Source organism: Xiphophorus couchianus, chromosome 7 (assembly GCF_001444195.1).
Source record: "Xiphophorus couchianus chromosome 7, X_couchianus-1.0, whole genome shotgun sequence".
Classification (NCBI taxonomy): Eukaryota; Metazoa; Chordata; class Actinopteri; order Cyprinodontiformes; family Poeciliidae; genus Xiphophorus; species Xiphophorus couchianus.
In genome coordinates this window covers 17,773,307-17,794,835 of record NC_040234.1, presented here as the reverse complement: position 1 = coordinate 17,794,835, position 21,529 = coordinate 17,773,307, and the positions used below count along the sequence as shown (strand labels likewise).

At 37.1% G+C, this 21,529-nt stretch overlaps 1 protein-coding gene across 2 annotated transcripts in view; it reads left to right on the top strand.

Annotated features, from left to right (window-relative positions):
• Window positions 1–21,529, top strand: part of tanc1b (tetratricopeptide repeat, ankyrin repeat and coiled-coil containing 1b) — a 104,018-nt gene that overhangs the window by 5,769 nt on the left and 76,720 nt on the right. For both annotated transcript variants that reach the window (XM_028023314.1, XM_028023313.1), the window contains exon 2: window positions 5,487–5,580. In XM_028023314.1, coding sequence (XP_027879115.1) covers window positions 5,520–5,580 — 61 coding nt within the window. In that variant the 5' untranslated portion in view covers window positions 5,487–5,519. The remainder of the gene's footprint in view (window positions 1–5,486; window positions 5,581–21,529) is intronic.

Genomic DNA, 21,529 nt, shown 5'->3' with positions numbered 1-21,529 from the left:
ACTGTCCAAAAAAACCCCCAAAACATTAAAATATTTGGTGATTTTAAAAGATGTTCTTCAGTTTTCAATTAATTTAGAAAGGGAGCTTGTCAAATTCTACGTAATTGAAGAATTTTTTTTCTCTGATAGATTTCTGTCAGCACTTGGTTAGATGACAAGTTGTACTTAGTTTTTTTTGATGAATATCAGTATTCATCCTGCGCATTAAGTAGGATTAAGAATAAGTGTCCTCTGAGGGCAACTCTAGAAAGTACTTTCTTTCATGATTTTTTTTTGCTCTGTTGTCTAAGCAATTTTAAAAAAATAAGAAAATTTGAACTTTCTTCCTAGTCTGTTTCTATGATTTATTAAATGTGGATCCCTTTAAATTTCATGTTTGGTTTTGCTCTGCTATACCTAATTCGGTGTGAGTTTTGCCTCAGTTTAATTTTTATTAAAAGACAATAATTTAAATGAAAAGAAAATAAAGCTGCTGTTGAAATGTGGGTAAATAAAACAAATGTTTTAATTAGGGATCCACCAATATGACATTTACGAAAACAAACAAAGCAAATTTACGAAACAAATGGCAACAAATTAGAAATAAATATTAGCTGTTAATATCAGCCCAGTTTTATCTGACCGATATCAAAATGCTAAAAAAAATGATTAATATTGGTCAGCACCAAAGTTGGCAACAAAATATCAAACATCCATTTAATTCATAATTCACTTTTCAAGATTGTATAATCAAATGTTTTCTTACACAAGATTCTCCCTTGTTCCTCCTTATGCAGTGATGATCATCATGGCCACACATTTCAGATTTAGTATCATCAGCCCACAGGACATGTCTCCAAATATTAATCTCCTGTGTTCGTGTATTTCCTCAAAGGCAACTTTTTTGAAGTTGACTTCTTCCTCGCTGATTGGCTTTTCAGCCCATATCTGTTACAGCTTCAGTCAACCTCTCTACAAGAACATTCCCTGTTATTCTGGTGTTGATGTACATGTCTTACCAAAAACAGACTCATTTCAGGGTAAGAATTGTCACTAAAGTGAATACCAATGTTAAGAGAGTGGGGTTTTTTTAACAATTATTTTTAAATTAGAATGGTTTTAAACAAAAATCAGAAAAATATAATCAGCAACCATAAAATGGTATTTTTAATGTGATATTTGGTGCGAAATGAATTAATAAGCAATTGAAAAAATATGTAAAAAAACCCAATAAAACAACACTTGAGAGGCAGTGAGGTTTTTCCGAGGTTATGCATTTCCCTTCTGTGCAAGGACTGTCTCTGTTTGCTGGCATGAATACAGGAGAAGTTGAACCAGTAGAGTTGTTCAGTATAAACATCACTTCATTTGTATTTTCCCTCCAGCTCTGGTGTGAATAATAACCTTTTGTTTACAGTGACTGACACTGCTCTCCTTCGTACCTACACCCCACACTTCCTGTTTAAAAGATTTTTTTTTTTTTTTCCGCCATTGTTTTGAAGCACTTGAACTCACAGACCAGGCCGGTTCTGTTTCCTGCCCTCGTTGAATGGACAACAAGAGAATAGATAATTACAGCGTTCACATGAGAATTTCAATGTTCCACTTCTCGACAGCATTTATCAAAGCATTTCGAAGGTCGGCACCAGTTTCAGAGTTTCCATGTTGCTATGCCAACTGTGTTGAAATCTGAGCATGATTATTCATGTGAAACTGGTCGATAAAGACAGCTGGCATAGCATTTCAACTGGAAAGCGAACGCTTAAAGTGGAAAATAGCTGTTTACTTGGAGAGGAGTGGTTTTGATTGGAGTGTTTTCATTATTGTGTGCCACCTAATAAAGGATAAAGTTCACTCTTACTCACCAGCATCCAGTTGAGGTAAAATGCTTCCTTACCTGTGGCATTCTGAGCAAACAATCCAATTTTTTCTCTATAAAGCTGTTTTTCTTAGATAACTGGAGTAGCCACATAGCCCTATTAACCCCATGTCATGTCAACATTGTGCAGGTGAGGATCTTTTCTACTCAGCTTGTTTGGATTTGAACTGCATCACATGAGGAATGACCTAGAAAACACGCACGTTGATAACCGGCGGCACCTTTTGAACCAGCAGAGACTTCAATTTCTCTTTCCTGAAAAGAACCCGTCTTAACACTGCACTTTATTGTTACTTTAGGCGTTTTCAAAGTAACCATCTCCCTGCTGAAATATGTCTGGATAAAAATGCCACAAGGTCCCTGAAGACGTTGAACAGCTACATTGTTGTTTCTGTTTAAATAACCAAAGAGGGCAAGGCGACCATGGTTTTCTGCTGTTTCTATTAGTAGGTGTGAATGTTTACAGTCTGTTATGTCTGTTCAACCAGCATGTGTCTGCAAACCTGTGAACCTCTGAGCTGCTTTCACTGCTGTGTGGTAATATTGAGAGGCCCCTTCTGAGGGGGCCTTGTATGTATTTGAACCCGTCTTAAATGCAGTTGGATGGACCTGAGCTTGAGGAATCTTGATCCCATCATCCTGCATACCATACAGTCCACGGCTCCTCTCTAAGGAGCCTTTCTCTGAAGGGTCACAGCTATGTCCCCAATTAAGCCGTTTTGTTCAATGGTATGTGCTGATCTTTGTGTCATTGTCAAATTAATGCCTGACAGTGGCTTAACTGTGAATAAAATGTGATGGTACAGTACATGACAGATTTTATTCTGAGTTTTATAATGCGTGTGAGTCTGTTTCTGGTAACTTTTGAAAGGGGGGAAAAAATTAGTCATGTTGTTATTTTTAAGGTTTTAAAAGGGTGTATCTCATTTCCTTTGGGTGTTATTCATTGTAACTGTGGAGATGAGCAGCATATTCCCATATGATATCACTCAACAGTTTAAGTAACCAATGTAGTGCACTGTGCCATTCTACACAAGTTAGTCGGAATACAGAATGGCACAGTTATTAGATTTGTATAATATATCAGGCATTTTCTCCAGAAAATGTGCTAAACCTGGTGATAGTAGCTTGACTATTGTTTTCCTGTGCAATACCGCTTGAATAAAATCTCGCCTGTAGCACAGATTGGCCTTTCTCCCCTTCACTTGGATTCCCTCTGGTAGATTTTTTACTGGGCCAATCAGCAAACAGAAGGAGAAGTTGTGAATGATGAAGTTGATTGTCTACTATGTTTTAGCAATGGCAGTGGAGGATGTGAACGAAGCGGTTCAAAGCAGGGACTGGAAAAAAGGGATTTTACTATTTTAAAACAGACATAATTATCACAAAGTTGGCATTGTAATCTATTTCAACATCTAATATCGCCAATTAGTATGATTGATGATGTGTTATTACATCGTCAACCTGTATAAGTCTTGATGTCTCTATAGTATAACAATGAATGAACCGCAGACTTGTTTCAACATGATGTAGAAAATTGGCTCCTTTATGGTTTTTTACAAGGGCTGCATAATTTAAGGAAAATATCGAAATATAAATATATCCGTTGTGAATAACTGTAATTTTCAAGACATTTGCTTTATTATTTTGTCCCCACCACTCTCCACTAACTCTAGGAACTAAGCTATTGAACAAAATACTGCTATTTGGGCATTTAGAGAAGAGTCTATTCAACTGTCCAAATATAATAGAACTAGGCAGAACTTTAATGCATTCAACTCAAAATGGTACACAGCAAATATTGAATCCAAGCATTCCTAGCAATTGTGATTGTGCACAATGATATTTCAACAAAGTTTGTGATTAAATATGTATAATGTACTTCCTCTGACTTCATTTATAGAAAAAGTGTTGAATATACTTCCTTAGGTAGAAACTTGGACACTAAAAAGTGTTTCGTTTGATCGGATAGCTCTTAGGCGTTGTGCATTCACTGATCATTGAAAGACTTGAATTTTTAGTATTATTTTTACGTTTGTATTAGGCACTGATCAGGATTCTTTAATCTAAAAACATGAGCTGAGTCTCTGATTCTCTAGTCATTTTTAGAGCTGAAGAGTTTTCTGATTTAACCTTTTTCTTGTAGATACTGATTTCAAGCATTACCATGGCCAGTCTGCTTTTTCTAACATTTCCTGTATAGAAGTAGTAATCGTGAGACTAAAGGAACTACAGGATTAACCTCCATTTATACATCAAAGCATGTGTACATTTTGTTTATTTTTCATTATTAATAAAAATAAGATATAGATTCAGGAAGGTATGTTTCCTTAATGTGTTCATTGACTGAAGATGGTACGTTTCCTTTTTTTGATGCATTTAATATGTAGGGAAAATGTTAGATTTTTCAGCATTTCACCTCTTGATCAAACAGAGCTTATCAGGTTAAAGTTGGCCAATTTTATCTCTATTTTCAGTTTTATTCTGGATATCAATAGATTTAGGTTTAGGCTGAATGTTGCATACTGCCCAGCTGTTCAAGCATTCTCAAACACATCTAACCAATCATATTAAATGCTAAATGATCAAATTAAATCTAGAGTAGAGTACATTTTTCCAGCGTTGATCAAAAGCATGTCTATGAAGTCTCAAAATCAATGAAAAGTTTATTTATTTATTGATTGGTCACGGAGGAGTTGGAATGATTTAAAGTTTTGCCATGCACCTCCTCAAACTCCAGGTAGAGGGTTTGCTTCAGAGTTCCATCTAACACCGTCATGGATGAAAAAGGGCAAATCGATAGCATCTCCCACAGCAACAGTAGGAGCAGTGAGATAATGTGGAGGCTGGCTTCTGGCTCAGAATTGTTTTTGTTTGCAGATGAGGTGTCCTTATTTGGCTAAAAACAATGTTCTCAGAGGGGAAACAAATCTCTGAAATTACTATTATAATGCCGTAAACTGCAGGAGGTCATGATGCATTTTTAAAGGGTTAGAAACAAAAAAGAAATCCCCTACAATTAACTGTTAGAGCTGCTGCTGCTGCATTAGGAATGTTTTAACCATGGTGCAACAACATAAGACTAAGAATAGTTCCAGTGCAAACAAGCACAACCAGACAGGACCTTGACTTTATTTCTTAGCATTTAACTCTGAGGACTCCAAAGACACAGCAGTCTTAGAAAGCCAAGGATATTAATTGAAAGCCCTGTAGCTCAGGCACATAACATCAATTACGTGTGGAATTCGGGGCATTCGACCAAGTGTTTTCCTGCAGAAGACGATAACAGAACTTGTCCTTTTCTGTTCAAATATTGAAGCATTCTTTCCATGCTTCCCTCTGCTGATGACCTGCAGGTTTGGGAGTGCGGTGGGAAAACTCAACACATACAGCATTTACCCACAGTGTTATCAGGTTTTAGAAACTTTAACTTGTAGAGGTTGCTTTGGATAAACATCCTGCATCAAATGAGTCTCCTTTTTGCAGGTGCATGGACAATAATATATATTTAACAATGAAACTGGTTGTGTTGCAGGACGGTTTCCTCATTGTTCCATTAGGGAACAATGGATGCATTACAGCTGTAGCTCTGCTTGTAAGGGACTCACTGTATACACCTTTCCTTCAGGGGCCTTAAAGAGAGGATTCCAGGAACCTCATCATGTTCAAGGCTGTGCTGAAGAAGAATAGAGATGGAGGCAAAGGGAACAAGAAGGAATCAGGTATGTGTATATCTGTTTGTTTCATGTTATTTATTCCTGATTAAACTCTGAGGTTTTTACCTGGACACCCAATAAAAAGCTACAAGAAAACTAATGCATACACTGGACAAACTAATGCAATAACATAGAGTAGCTAAAGAAACCAAATCAAATAAATTTTCATTTTAGGACTTATATTCATAAATATATTAAGTCTTACATAAAAAGCACCCTATGGTGTTGTACAGAAAGATCATTGTGTGTTTCCTTTTGTCACTGTTGCATAATAATATTGTGCTTGGACTACAAATTCTGGACTTTTAATTTTTCTTTTTTGTTAAAATATAAATTTAGTTAATAAAGACGTTTGTAAATAATTGCTTTGAGCTATATTTTGGTATCATTGTCTGTAATGTAAACTTACATTACAGACAATGTGCTATTACTAAAATCCATAAAGGGAGTTGTTTCTTTGTCTGTGATGATGTCCTAAACTTTAACATGGCCAGTGTCAATAGTTTGGTATTCTTTCAGCTTTGAGTCTCTCATTACCAGGTTACTTTGATTAATCATAAGTTACTTTACTTTTTTAACTAGATACACATAAAGAATTAACTTAGAGATTAGCTGATTTTCAGCTTTATTGGCCTTGAATCTAGTTGGAAACGCCTAAATCTAATCCTTTTTCAGTCAGTAAATGCACCATAGCACAACAAGCAACCCTATGCTGAAGCTATGTTAGCTGTTTTCAGACATGTTCTGTCTTATCCTTTTGAGATTTGGACCTCTGTCTGTCATGGAATAGGTCCGCATTCTTGTTTAGTGGTTTGAGCTGCACTGATTGCTAACATAGGATGCTGTAGTTTTGAAATATCTGTTTGAAAAAAATAATAAAATATCTTCATTCCAAATATAGTGTAATAGTAAATACTTTAAAAATAAATTGTTTTTTGTCCCATTACCTAAATCTATATATTTGCCCACTTTAAATTCATCTACCAGATCGTATTGCATCAGATTGAGTCGCTCCAAGCCTGAAAAAAAGTTTGAAAACCTCCATACATGGTCACAATCTCATATGCATTATTTGAGCCTGTGCAAAACAATGTCAATCAAGGCATCACAGTCTTTTGAAGCTATGCCTCCAGTTCTTAACTGGAGGCAACTGCTGTTGATTGGCCTTTTAAACTGCACTTATATTTAAAATAAAACTCAAAATAAAATGCAATAGATATGCTAGGAGTTTAGTCAGTCTAAAAAGAAATGCAGAAAAGAAAATAAACTGCTCACATACAACAAGTCATTAGTTGCACACTCCTGCAGCTATTGCTAAACGCTTCACACTCAGAGACTAGTATACCTCCCATTGTTTAGCTATAATTTTGACTTGAGGTACACCCTTATTATGTCATAACAGATGTTTTTCTTTGAAATTCGTATGCTAGCCTTCCACTGTGACCATGCATCATCCTTAGCTGTACATTGAAGACTAGCCTGTTGTGCACGTAATTTGCCTCTTCCAATGATCCATCTTGGCAGGCCATGGTGACACTGTGTGTTTATATTCCATCTACCAGCCCTGACCTGCTCCATCACTTCGGTGGTGGTTTCTACAGACTGATTCAGCAGTTCTGATGTAGATACATGTCTCATAGCTCTGCTGTCTTCATTGCTTTTGTTTAACTCAGTCAGTATTGAAATTACAGGGGAAAGAGTTGCTTGTGCACGCCGTCACACCACCTCCACTGCTTTCTAGCATACAACAGCAAAAGAAATGACTAAAAAAGCGTGCATGCAAAGCTTTTCATGAGGCTGTTGAAACCTGTCTTGCATATACACAGCTCCCCTGTTATCCAGGACACACTAACCCACATCTACACTTGAATACAAGGGAATTTGAGCATGTGAAATCTGGGAGGGTCGAATGTTTCATGGCGGGATACTACTCTTTTTATTCCCAGTGTCACTTTTCTCAGTTGGCCCCCATCTATCAAGCCCAAGCAGCTCCTTGTCTTTTTCACATGCCGAGACAATAAAATCTGGTCACTCCTTTCTCTTGTTCAGGTCACTTCAGACAGATGAGAGGTCACAGAGTTTCAGCTCTGAGCAGTGGCCACTGTGCCCTATTGTTGTTCCTCCATTTAGCAGACAGCTCTCTTCTTTTCAACTCAATTTTTAAAGTTAAACTCTGTAATTTAAAAAAAAAAATTTAACCTGTGATCCTCTAATGGTTTCACCATTTTCCCATTAAAAAAAAATTAAGACAAAAGGTGTGAAAAGAAGTAGTAGTGGCCTATTTCTGATCACCAGTATAGTAATGGTTTGACCTCCTGGTGCCAATTTTAGCTGATACTGATTTCTCTTTAAGAACTGCAATAAACAAATTACTTTATTTTCTACTTTCTGTGTGTACATTTTGAGTAGCCTGAACAATTAAAAAGATTATTTAAAAAAAGAACAGTTGTTTCTTTTAAAGAGCACAGTCTTATAGAGCTGTCTCTTTGAAACACTGAAAATATATTGAAATCCATCAGGTTATGGGTGAGTTGTATCGGTACAAATTAAAACCAACAAAAAAGTATAGCTGCTGTCCCTAACTGAGCTCATACCTCCCCCACTCAGCTCCACCAGACCTGTGGCAGCAGAAATTAGCGAACACCTGGTGGAACTACGCAAATTCTAATGTTGCCATACAAACTACTTCTCAGTCCAAAGTGCCTAAGAACAATTGTAAATCAGGGAGAAACTTTGTTGAGATGATATCCTGAAGGTCCTGTATCAGAAAGAGTAAGAGCTTCTCAAAGGCTGTTTTCCAGCTACATGTAATCATTTTATAACACAATCAAGTGACTGTTATCTTCGATTGTTTTTTTATATATATAATTGAATGCCTTGAAATTGGGGCCTCTATATCTTTAAGAAACTCTTGCTGTTTCTGACATGCCGCCTTCAGGAAGTCATCACAACATTGCTCCTCTATTAACTCTTTGACAAGGATTTTACCAGCATTGCACTGAGAAGTAGCTTGCATAATGAGCCCAGTAGATGAGCAGTTCCACCAGGTGTTTGCTAATTACTGCTGGCTAGTCTGGAGGAGTTGAGTGGGGGAGTCAGAGGCGAGGGCTGCTCTGTGAAGCCAAAGCTTTGAAACTGCAGTTCCGAGAAGGACCTTCATCCTTAAAGGCAGCGCTCGGTCGCACTAAGCGTTTGTACTGCTGAATGGTTGCCATGGGAGATTAAAAGATTTCTCAAATATGCTTGAAAGAATCAAAGCAACACTTCAGTTATATTTTTGATGAGGGAATAACATAACATAACATCACATAAAGCTAAAAAATGTTGAAATAATAATTTGCAAAGTCAAATTTCTTTTAAGTTGTTTCACATATACAAAACTTTTGTAACAACTGAAGGTAACATGGTTACTTGATTGTGCTATAAAATGGCACTGTGTGCATGAAAAATATGATACCCCCTCTTAAAGATTATTACATGATAGAACAAATATAATTTTCACCCCATCAGTAAAAATGGTTTTCATTAGTCAAAATGAAACTGGCTTTTTTTAACTAGGGCAAAATGTTGGGCAAATCTAAGCAATATAAGTCACAGTGGAAATAAATGGGAGGAAAGACTTTGATAATGCTATAATTGCAAGATACCTCAGCAGATGTTGCTTATGACTTTGTGGCTATGGACCTAAAGCAACTTAAATATGGTCAAGGAAACTTGGTCCTCATGCCAGATACCACTACAGTCATTAGCTCTCCTTTGGGATCTCCCCATTGCCAAGACCACAAAAACACAAACTTTGCTAATTCAGTCTCTCCATCTTGTGCTCCTCCTAGATCTTTCTTCCCCTTTTGCTTCTGGAAATTTTCATCCTGCAAGGACTCTATGTTCAGATTCACTTCTTTTTTTAGTTTATGGTATCTGCTCTTTTGCGGTGGTGTTTTACAATCTAAAATCAGGTTTTTCTGTAACTCTAGTTGCAAGCAGAGTTATGGTTTGTTACATTACTGAATTAAAAAAACTGTTATTTTTATGCAGAAATTTCAGAACTTCAAACATTAGCAGCCATGCTTTTTTCTTCGTACTTTTCAGTAGCAAAAGATCAAGGAGCAATATATAGAAATCTGCCATTTCCTCTGGTTTGGTTCTGACATCACACAGACCAGCATGGAACCATAGCATATAGACTCAAGCATCTTGATTATTATAGTTAAAATATTACCTGTAACTTTTGTTGTCTTTTTGATTTTTGTTGACTTCTAACTACAGCTGGGCAATATACTGCAAATATTTTTTCTTCACAATGTCGATATTTGCAATATTCATATATAAAAAGGACAGTTTGAAGTGCATTAATTGCTGACTAATGCATTCTAAGTCTTATGAACTTTCATTTTGATTCAAATTTAATATTTAGCCATTTGGGCAGAGTCTCAAGGTTTAAGAATCACGGATAATAAATGAGTAAAGAAGAAAATAGTCACCACAGCCAATAATGTTGTCACAATATTTACAAATATTATTGCCGTTTCATTATTTTCTAATATAAAGCAGGCTTACTTTAGATTTTTAGGTAGCTGTGCTACTTGCTCAGTTGAATCTGTTGTCAGCTCTTTTACATGCCTGCTGCTCATTAATTTTCAACTCTAGGAAGTCCATAGATGTTAGCTTCTGCAGTAGTGCTGACACAGTTTCCGTTATGCATATTAATGCATGTTAAGGTATATTTGGTCTTTAAACTATTGAAATGGGCATTCATTATATTTCTTAGAGGGGATTTCACCTATTTGCAGATTTTAGCTATTCATAGGTCTGTGGTCTGTGACCCCATCAAACACCGGGGGGTCCACTGTAGCTATAGCTTTTCTATTTTGGTTATATTAGTTATATATTATATTAATTATGTTAGTTATATTCAGTTGTTGAACTAAATAAATTTTATACAAATGAGTTTCTATGTTTTCTTAGAAAATTGGGACCAGCTAGTTGCACTTCAGAAAGACCAGTTGATTTATTGGTCACTAAAAGTACAATAAAAACAAAAAAACAAAGCACAAAAGTAGAGGCTTTCAGAGATGCTTACTAGTTTATAGGCGGAATATGCTCTAAATAATGAACAACATAAAAGGCATTTTCATGTCTAAACACAGACCAAATCTTATAACGCATCCTTATGTTTCAACCCTCGTCAATTATTTTTTTATGGATGTATTTTCCCATCAACGTTAAATAGTTCCTTCAACAAACAGACCCATGGGACCTGCTTCTTCCCTTTTTAAAGAAATCCTTCGCTCTTAAAAGCTTGGCTTTCTGGTGTTAAGTGTCTGGCATTAAACCATTGCTGTTGCTATGGGAGTATCTTTAATAGGCCCCTCAGGTGACCAAGAGTAATGCCATTTTTGACCCAGCTTTGATTGCTTAGTGTTACTTTGTGAGGCAGGGTATGCCTCTGGAGGTTAAACTCAACACTAGACTTTTCACTCAATGAGGGCAGCAGCCTGAAGCAGCTGCCAGACATTTGTTCTGTCAGACGCAGTGTTAATCACAGCGACATACTCTGTCGTGGTCTCACTGAGGCTGATAACAGTTCCGGCTGTTTGTTCCTCTGCATCCCAACATACAACCCGCACGCACACACCCACCCCCACGCGCGCACACACACACACACAAATGTTGCGTTCTCAAACGTCACCCATACAGTGGGTGGTTGTCACAGGTTGTTTAACAGCTTAGAAACAGGAGCTGCACACACACCTGCTACAACAGGGTAAACATTTCTCAAGTAGACCCAAAGGCAATCTTTTTAAGGGATTACTGTTTCATTATTGAGAATGAGTGAGGGCAGATGCTTGGATACAGAATCTATACGAGCAGTTTTCATTGCATTCATCGTGTTGATTTCTGATAACATCTGTGTGCTCCAAAGCTCACCTTATGGCTTAGCTGAGACACAATCTTTCTAATGGGAAACAACAGATGATAAGCCAAACTGCAAAAAGAGAGCATATATATATATAAATATATATATAATGCCTTGCTTATTTGGTGATTTGCACAGTTTTCCAGGCTCAAATGTCATTTCTACCCAATAAGTAAATCTTAATTAAAGCCAGCATCGTTTCAGAGAGATTATGTGAAAAAATGAAGGGAATGTTCATGATTTAGAGGATCTGTGTACAAAGTAAAAGCATGAGGGAGAGACCCCTAAGCACTCTGTTGCCTCAGCTGTGGCGGGGAATGGTACATGCTGTCTCTGCAGTTTCCACGGGCTCTTTGGTTGTTTTGACACAAAACAGTGATTTGTTGCTAAAGGTCAGGCCAAAGCAAATTGGTTGCAATGTTGTATTTGTGTTTTTTTTCCAGTGGTTGTTCACGTTTCTAATGCCAAAGGTGTTGCTAAAGCTGATAATTCTGAGGTTGTGGTTTGTGGGTCTGAATTTATTGAACCTCTTTGAAAGTAAAATATTTTATGCTGATCCCTGTTTTGCATTATTTTTCTTGCTGTTAGGCTCAGTAGAACAGCTGACATTGCAGACATTCCTACACTGTCGTCTGCTTTCTTTCTTCATCTGCAACCAGGAGAGGAGTTTTCTTTCCCTTTTGTGGGAAAAATTTCCCACAAAAGGACAGGTATTTTTGCAGGTATTTTTTGTTTTGAGCAGTTACTTTTCAAAACAAAAAACGTTTCTGACAAATCTTGTCTGCTGTTACTATTATGGATGAAGGGTTTCCTTTCCTCAACCAAAAACGGATTGGAAGCATTTTACCTGGGCTAACTGGGCTGTTGCTCAGTTGTCCAAGTTTCTCTATTCAGATGCATTTTATTTTGAAATCATATTTGCAGACTCTTGGGGGCACAGATTTCAGGACTGAACTTTTCACAGTCAGTGATGATTCGGGAACTCTTGTCATTTGTTGCACTTGTTTTATCAAGTGCAAGGAAATTTTTGAGGCTCCATGCCACACTGCATTGATGCAGTAATTAATGCAAAAGTACCTCAAGGCACATTCAGCAGACTGATGATTAAAAAAAAAAAGTAAATTTTTTTTATTGCATTTATGTGGCAATCCACATTTATGGGTTTTCATTACCTGTAAGCAATGATCCTCTAAAAACAAGTTTCAAGAAAGGAACTGATTACGTGCTAAAATATTTAACACAGGCCATACAATGCTTGATTGCTTGTTGAACCCTTTTAATTCATAGGATTTGCATTGAAACTCATTTTACTCATGATTCATTTCAGTCTGAAGGTCAATGAGCCGTGGTGCCACCTTCTGTTTGTTTACTCTGTATGTCATTAAGCAGTACTTCATAATTTAACTTAGAAAAGGAAGTTGTGTGAAGTAGTCTGACTTTTCTCATGGGATGTTATATTGCCACAACAGTTGAGATTAACATGCCAAATATACAGTTGTTTCATAAGACATTTTTATCATAGAGGAAAGAGAGCGAATATCAACTTCCTTCTGCGTAAGGCATTTATCAACATTTATTTCATTCTCCTGATTTTTTGTTGCAGTTTTTTAATATACTAAATAATTTAATCAGTAGTTATGAATTGGGAAATCACACCCACTCTTATTACTGTTTGTCAAATTAAAAGCTATATGAAACTAAGAACCCTGGAAGCTCTTTAATGCCACAACTGTAGTTTGTTTTGTAACAGAGAAGCAAAGTTTGGACAGGCATTTCACTTTCTGATATATGAAGAACACCATCTATCATTCTCTGAACAGCAAATTAAAGGCCAAATTATCCCCTCAGTTTGTCTGTCTCTGTTACAGATAGCAGGAGTTCAGACTTGCATCACACTGAAAATGATATGTTCATGTTACAAAGTTCTCTTGAGTCAGATGTCTGCTTAAAAAATGTTATGGAAAAGCACCAGGGGGCTTAGTTTGCACATTGTACACCTGGCTGTCCTTTTATTAATGGGAACTGATGCATGTGTGGAAAGGACACAAGTCTCGCCACTAACCTTTTGATACAGGTTACCACATTTTTTGGATCTTCTAGCTATAAATCTTCTTACATTCATTTATCCTCAAAATCATGAAATGGATGAAAAAGTTGCTCTTCTCAATAAAACTATGTGTAGATGGCAAATTGCATATTCTTTGGAGCTTGAATAAAAATATACTATTTTCTAATATATATGGACAGAATAAGTATTGAGAAATTTTATAGCACATTAATTTAACAAAATATTAAATAATGAGCAATTAATTTTATTTAGGTGTGTTGGAGAAGCGATGCATCTAAATGTTACAGTATAGTAGCTCTCGAGGACTGGATTCAGGCACCCCTTAGGATATAATTCAAGCAGCTATGTGGTTTTAGTGTCCTTTTATTGTTAACTTGTGTCTCTGTTTCCGAATAAGGTTTTTGTAAACTGTTTCTAAAACGTCAACAAATTACATTCTGATTAAATTTCTAGCCGATTCTCCTTTTCTAAATTGAATAAACACAAAATGGTTTTGTAACAGTTGCTCAGTGGCTTTTTGTGACTTGTTTGCTCTTCTATTTACCAGTCATGTTTATATAGATTTTCATGTCCAGACAGTTATGGCAGGACTTATAAAATTGGAGAGGAATGCACCTGATTTTACAAAGGAGACCATTCAGTATGCAGACCTACATGGCTATCAAAGCACTATGCAGCCAGCAGGCAACGATTAGCAGGGCGTAGCTCAAAACCACATCTTTCACTTGCACACATTCGTGTACGTACACACACACGCGCACACACCCCAACACGCCCACTCACCCGCAAACCTCAGGTGTATCCACATTAGACACGCCCAGTGTTTCCTACTGGAAAGCAAAATAAGGGCTCTTGGGGAAACCAGTGAACCTGATTGGGCAGTCTGTTTCCTTTTTTAAGTCTAATGTGGCATATTTGGGGCCAGCCATTATATACTTTGCATGATTTGAGATGTCTGAGAATGAAGACTATGAAGCTAATAATTTTTCTCTTCTCTTTCCACTCCTGTAACATGCATGTACACACCTCTCTGTAAAGACAGGCACGATTCAGTTTAAGCAATAAATTGCGGTTAAACCTCACCTTGCTCTCTCTTTTCATTGAAATTTTGCAATTATTAAACACAAAACTACAGTGTTTAGCAAAAGCATTCACATCTCTTGAGAATGGGTTCAGTGCAGGAGTGGTTGCTGCTTTGTTTTTATTTTGAGATTTTATGTGATAAAGTACATGACGCTGAAGGAAAATAAATTATTTTCTAAATTTATTTACAGTGCATTGTGCATTAATATTCACCCTCTCCCTGCAACATTGTCTTGATTGGTGTACAGTTGTGCAACACTACTCACGTTTTCAGATGATGGATTGGACAGAGCTTTGCTTGGGATATTGTTTCATAACATAATCCTGCTTTTCCACAACTTTCTCCCTGACCTTCCTGCTCTGCTCCTTGCTCTTTACGATGCCTTTTGCTCACCAAATTGTCTCCAACAAATCTCTGAGACCTTTATTCCTCATCAAAATTTTTACTGAGATTTACTAAAACACAAGTGAAATGTAATCTGACTTTTGAAGGCATTTGGTGCACAATTTATTTTAGGGGTATCAAAAAATAGGAGGCTGAAGTTAAATTGTAAAATATTTTGAAAATCACATGTAGTTTTCCTTCTACTGAACAATTTTACTTTAAGGAGACAGTAAAATACATTGAAGTTTGTGGCTATAAAATGAAAATATGTAGAAATTTTAGAAAAAAACCCCACATGCCCATAGTGTATTGTAACTGTCACTGTTTTTAATTACCCCGACTCCCTACCTGTGACATTGGAAGGTTGGCACAGCAAAGAATAACAAGCCAAGCACACACATGAGGACTTGATAAACGCAGTGAGTGATCTCATTTGTTACATGACAACAATAAATGCCTGTCACCCCTCACAACCCGCCTCAGACTTCAAAGCAGAGGAAAAACATTTTATCACTTAACATGCCAGAGTGTTTCAGATGATCTTCTGAAAGGTGATGGTGGTTGTGACAGCAGTTCATTGGCTGGGGAAGTCAGTAGGCCACAGGTTTTTCTAATTACAGCATGACCTTCCTGGGCAGGCACATTCCTTCTGTCTGTTTTTTTCTTCCCTAATAAGCTTTCATACCTTCCGCAGGCCCTGTCGGAAGAGATGGTCATCCACCTCATAGCTATTCATGCTTTAGTTTCCAATATTTTTCCGATAACCTGAAACAGTTTTGTCTTGGTCGTCTGTTATCATTGCTATGCTGATACTGTTCGGTGCCATCACACTGTCAGGCTCATTGACGAGGAGATGTGGTTGTCTGTTAAAACCACTTGTTGTCTTTCTTTCTCTGTCCAGCTTAGTTTGCTCACAAGGTCTCAGAGCAGATTTTGGCAGCCACATGTAGTATCTTTGATGCAGTGAGACTTTCTACAGGTTGAACTAGTGACCCCAGCGCTTTTGTGCCCTCCTTCAAAAGAACTGGTACTAGTGCTGATTGCCAACAGGAGCAGTTTGGATGCGGGACTCCGTTTTTCTCATTTTTTATTTTTCGTGCCCCATTTTGAGACAGATATTTAGTTAACAAAAACATAATTTTAGAATATTATTAAACACACAAAATTACCTGTGATCAATCACTGCTTTCTGAAAGTTCAGTTCCACTAGCACACTCATAATTACTTCTAGACCTGTACAAATAAGAAATTGGTTAAATGGAAGCCGTCTGACAAGATGAAGTAGGCTAAATGATCTCAGAAAACAACACATTGTGCATCAATGTAGAATGATTCAAGAACAGCAGAAATTTTGAAAAAGTTAAACTACTCAAAATCTTTTAGACCTCAGTGGTTATGGTTGCCAGATGATAAAATGTGTTTGATCTGAAGCAGTGGGACCATAAAAAGAGAAAATGAAAGAAACCAGCAAGAATGCAAATGCTTTTTCAGTATTTTAGAACAGTGGTAGTGGGTGAAAAGAATTGTTCATTGGTCAGTGCTACCCATCATTTAAGGCACAATTGATTATTTAGTTTTGCAAAACTCCACCATTATCTGAGATTCTCATAATTACTCAAAAGCTACAAGATTTTTCCTGGTTCGTGTTTGTTTTTGGGATTACTCTTTAGAAGTCTCTGTAGATAACCTTTGTACTACGTTGTTGTCCATTTAGTATTACTGAACAGGCTGGTTTCTAAAGGTTACTGGTGTTCTCATGACCTCACCTCGCCTCAGAGGCAACTCTGCCTAATGGTCTGTGCTAATGGCAATCCAAATCTATCATTAAGCCAAATCTCCATGGTAACACAGGACCGAAAACCACATTTCACTTTTGCCTTGCGTTCTGTCCCATGTGGCTTTTAGTTCCTTCATTCATAACTTTGCAGATCCTCAGTTTCTGACATTTTTCAAAGAAACATCCAGATGGAGAGGAATCTCATGTATGATCCAATATTGACCTAAAGCTGTTCACTGCATTAATATGATTGATCGGAGAGGGTCCATGGATCCCTTTGTCCTAAAGACTTAACAGCTGTGACTTTGACATTGTCATTAACCCAATTAAAAACCCATGAGGGATTTTTTTAATAGTTGTGCTATAAAGAAAATGTGAATATTCCTTTTTTCTCCTTTTTGTTGGTCAATGATTCAACAACAAACACTTATAAAAATAACTGTAGAAGAGATTAAAAAAAAGGTGGACTGTTTTTCTTATTGCACCACTATCACTCTGCTCTATAAATCACTATTTGTAGAGACTTACTGTTGCATAATTTTGTGTTTTGCATTTCCTTGAAGCTTCTGAATGGCAAAATGGTCATAATGACTCCCTGATTAAGCAATTTATCTGCGTTATAAAAAGTAATTGACTGTTGGTCTGAATAGATATTAGTTTGATCTACCAAAGTATAGTTGGATTACTAAATGGGGTGTCCTTCTATTCATGTGTGTTATTTCTCCTGGAAATTTCACAAGAAAAATCTGTATGCAATTAGTAATCTTGATACCAGGCTGGAGTCCAAAGCAGTGTGCATAAGTCAGCTTCATATAATGAGAACTTCGATAAACGTTCAGGTTGTAACAGCGCAATTCCATAAACGTGCACTGATGAAGTTACATTTTACAAGATATGGTGCATAGCTGCTACAACTGAGCCTCTGAATACATACACATCCGAATACTAGCAGTGCACCGATTGCACATTTTTGGCTGATTACCAATCTTTAAAAAGTCTGACCTGCCGGTTTTGATTTTGGCTGATGCCAATTTATTTTTGTCTGAAATGTTGCTAAACATAGCAAGAAAGTCACAGAGCTGGAAACAGTGGGGTGACTATTGTTAACTGCAAATGTGCAGACATGAGCTGGTTTGTCAAGCAAACCTCTGATGGAAGAGCAGAGGTCAGTGGCTGATTTTAGACCTTTGATGAGGTAGATAAGATCAAAGAAAAATATCAGCTTCACTTGGAAAGTATTGGCCAATTACCAATCTCCCAAATTGAATATCCTGAACTGGAATTATACTCTGGTGCAAGAATGTACATGATGGCCACTGCTAATTGGAAACAATGGAAACAGTCTTGGCACTACCATAGAACATAACATCCACAGTCTTGCCTATCTTCTCTCTTTGATTAGCTGTGTCTCCTTGACACAGCTAATCAGTGTCAAGGAAAATGAGTACTGCTTTGGGATTGGCTACTTGGCAACATCCAGCCAATATTGTATCAAGTTGCATTGTGCCTGTGTATTTGAACTTCCCAAGCTGTATTTTCATTTCAATCTTTTAGATATGCTTTAATAAAAAAGCTGAGTAGACAAACTTTCTCAAATAATTTTGAGTTGCCTTTCACAGCGAAATAAGCAAGTAAGTGAATTCATGAATGTGCAATGTAAATGTAGTCAAACTTCCCGAGTCAATGCTTTGTGAAAGGAGCATCACAGTAAGGGGAGCAAAATGTAAATGCACCAAACTTGAATTTGACCAAACTTTTCATTTTGGGTTAAAAGAGAAGTACTGAGTTCAGTCTATCCTTGGGATAAAAACTGGGCCTTTATATGAGTGACAAATGTATCCAGCCACATTGTAGAAATATTTGTGTTGATAGTTATAGCACATTCAGTCCTCTCAATAGGCTCTTATGAGAAAGACCAAGCAGGTCATGGTCATTTTTAATAATATCTTCATGGTCAGAATGATGTAATTAAAATCTGTTTCACTTGACATTTTTTCCTCTCAAGTGGCATACAGAAATTCTCATCTGTCAGTCTCTTTTATTAGCCTTCATATATCTCCTCTGTCAGAAACCGTCAGATAAAACATGGCTAAGTCAGTCTCAGACACGTAGTTTTTTTCCCCATATGTGCCTAAATTGCCAATTTATGAAGAGGAATGGAAAATGTCATGCTGCCTGGCCAGTGCTGCCCCTCACTTCCTCCCCCTCTTCTACTTCTTATCCCCTAGAAACACACGTACCCGTCCCTGCCAGTCTATTCCCTTGGGGCCATCGAGGAAAGCATTCCACAGCTCAGGCTACTGCAGAGGACAAAAATTGAGCACAATACAAGTCTTTTTAGATTCAAAATGTTATGAAGTCTTTTCAATTTTGTGGGGGAAAAAATCAGGTGTGAGAACACATTTAAGCTGGTTGTTTCACAAAGATGGAGGAGCTTTTGGATTTTGAGGAGCTAAAAGGACATTGTCAGGATGGTTTCCTTCCTTCATGGACCACCAGCTAAGATGAGTAATCCGCTAAGCACCCAGGGGTATATGTTGGAACAAAAAGTTAAGGAAATTAATTTTTTACAGAAAAAAAAAATCTAATGCCCAAAATTGCCATAAGAAGACTTCAAATTAAAACAAAAAAGGAGGAAAAGATTGAGTTCTCCAAAAATTTAATATGTACCAAAAATACAGCCTGATGGAGGATAAAGTGCTCACTTATTAATATTTATTTGTAGGCTTTTTTTTCTTGGCTCACTTGTACCATATTTTAACAAGTTTTATAACAGCTGTTGGGTGATTAGAATAGTATGTCACTACAAAACATGATAAAATAAAATTTCTCCAAAATGGTTTCTAACTGTTTTTTATTTTCAATTTATTGTAAAATCTGAAGATTTTGCATCACAATAACCTTGTAGTCCTTGTCCTTGATCATTATGGATGGATCAGTGTGGGATCTCCCCCAGTCTTTTCTTTGTTTGCCTCTCTCTCCTCTCTGTGGGTCACTGTGGGTTAACCATGACAGCTTTTGTGAGACTGTCTCACTGGTCTCGGAAGTACACAGAGACTCCTCATTGACTCAGTCTAGCGAAAGGATTTTCCTCTTTGGTGAATTGTCCGTTAACCATCAGGCATTGTGCTTTGATTGAAAGAGTATGCATTAATTATAGTCTCCTTTGTCTCTTTAGGCCATAAGATGAACTAGTTGCAAGCCAATCAATTTCTCTTTGCTGTGTACAGTGAACATTAATGGATATAATAAGAAATGATAGCACAGTTCATACACTTAGGACTTTACTTGTCTTGTCATTTGTTTCAAAACAAAAGCGGTAGATGATTGTTCTGGAAAGCCAATTGGAGTGAATGGATTCCATATTTTTGAGCCTGCATCTTTCATGGGGCCTTTGCATTCCCTCAGAAGGAGTGACCAGCCACATTCCACAGCACAGCTTTACAGGAGACGCTAAGGACATTGTCCAGACTTTATTCATGAACTCTGCTGGTCAACACAACCTGAAATTGGGGCATTTGTGTTTTTTTCTTTTGTTGTTTTATTTGTCAAATTAGATTGTGATTTTGCACTTGGCTTAAGTACTGCAGTGTGGTTGGAGCACTTAAGACAAAATGTGTAAATAAACATGTCATTCTCTGTCTTTTGTTGTATTGGTTACACGTGGTTTAATAACTTAAATTACTACTTAATTTTTAAGAGGAACAAAACGCTTTTCAAAATCTTTTACAAATGATGATCTGAAAAGTGTGGAGTGCATGTGTATGATGTGATATTATAGCATGAAATCCATTATAGCCAATTACTTTTAAAAGTCTCCTCATTAGTACAGTTCACCTTACTGTAATTAAGTCTCAGTATGAATCCAGATGTTTTATGAAGGCTTCAGTGGATTGTTAGAGGACATTTGTGAACAAACAAACTGCATCATGAAGACCAAGGAGAACTGCAGACAGGATAGAAATGAAGTTGTGGTGAAGTTAAGGGCAGAGTGAGGTTGTAAAATAATATCCCAAGAGCACCATTCAATATGTCACACATAAATGAAAATAGTATGGCACACTGCAAACCTATTAAGACATGGCCACCTTCCAAAATTAACTGGCTGACTCATGGAAGGAGAGAATCAGTCGGATCGGGAAGCAGCCCATAGTAAGTATAGGGGAGCTGTACAGACCAACTGGTCAGGTGGGATAATCTGTGCAAAGGACAATGTTTGAACATATTTGGACAAAATGTGCTGTTTATGGAGGAGTAGCTAAAAGAAGCCATGTTGAAAGAAGTCTAGATCAGTGTTTGCTACAAGCCTTATAGGGGACACAACTATCAGATGAGAGATTCACTTAACTTGTTGCCTTGTTTGGCAAACGTTTTACACAGCAAATCATCCTGGACACACCATCTGTGTGGTAAAACATCAAATGGCTCAATTACCTCCTCTGTGCAGTCAAGTTCTCAAGAGTCCTGTTAATGTCTTGATTGTTTGATCCAGGTGTGTTGAAACAGAGAACATCTAAAACCTGCAGGACACCAACCCTCAATTCCTGGATTTGACGATTCCTGATCTAGACAAAGGTCCAATGATGAATCTGTACAAGCTCAGAAAATTGATGTTCAGATATCATCCAATGAGACTGAGTTCAAGTTATTTTGCAACAAAGGAATGTTTCAATTTTTAGATTTGCAAAGCTGCTAGTAACATAACACAAAAGATTTGAAGTTTTA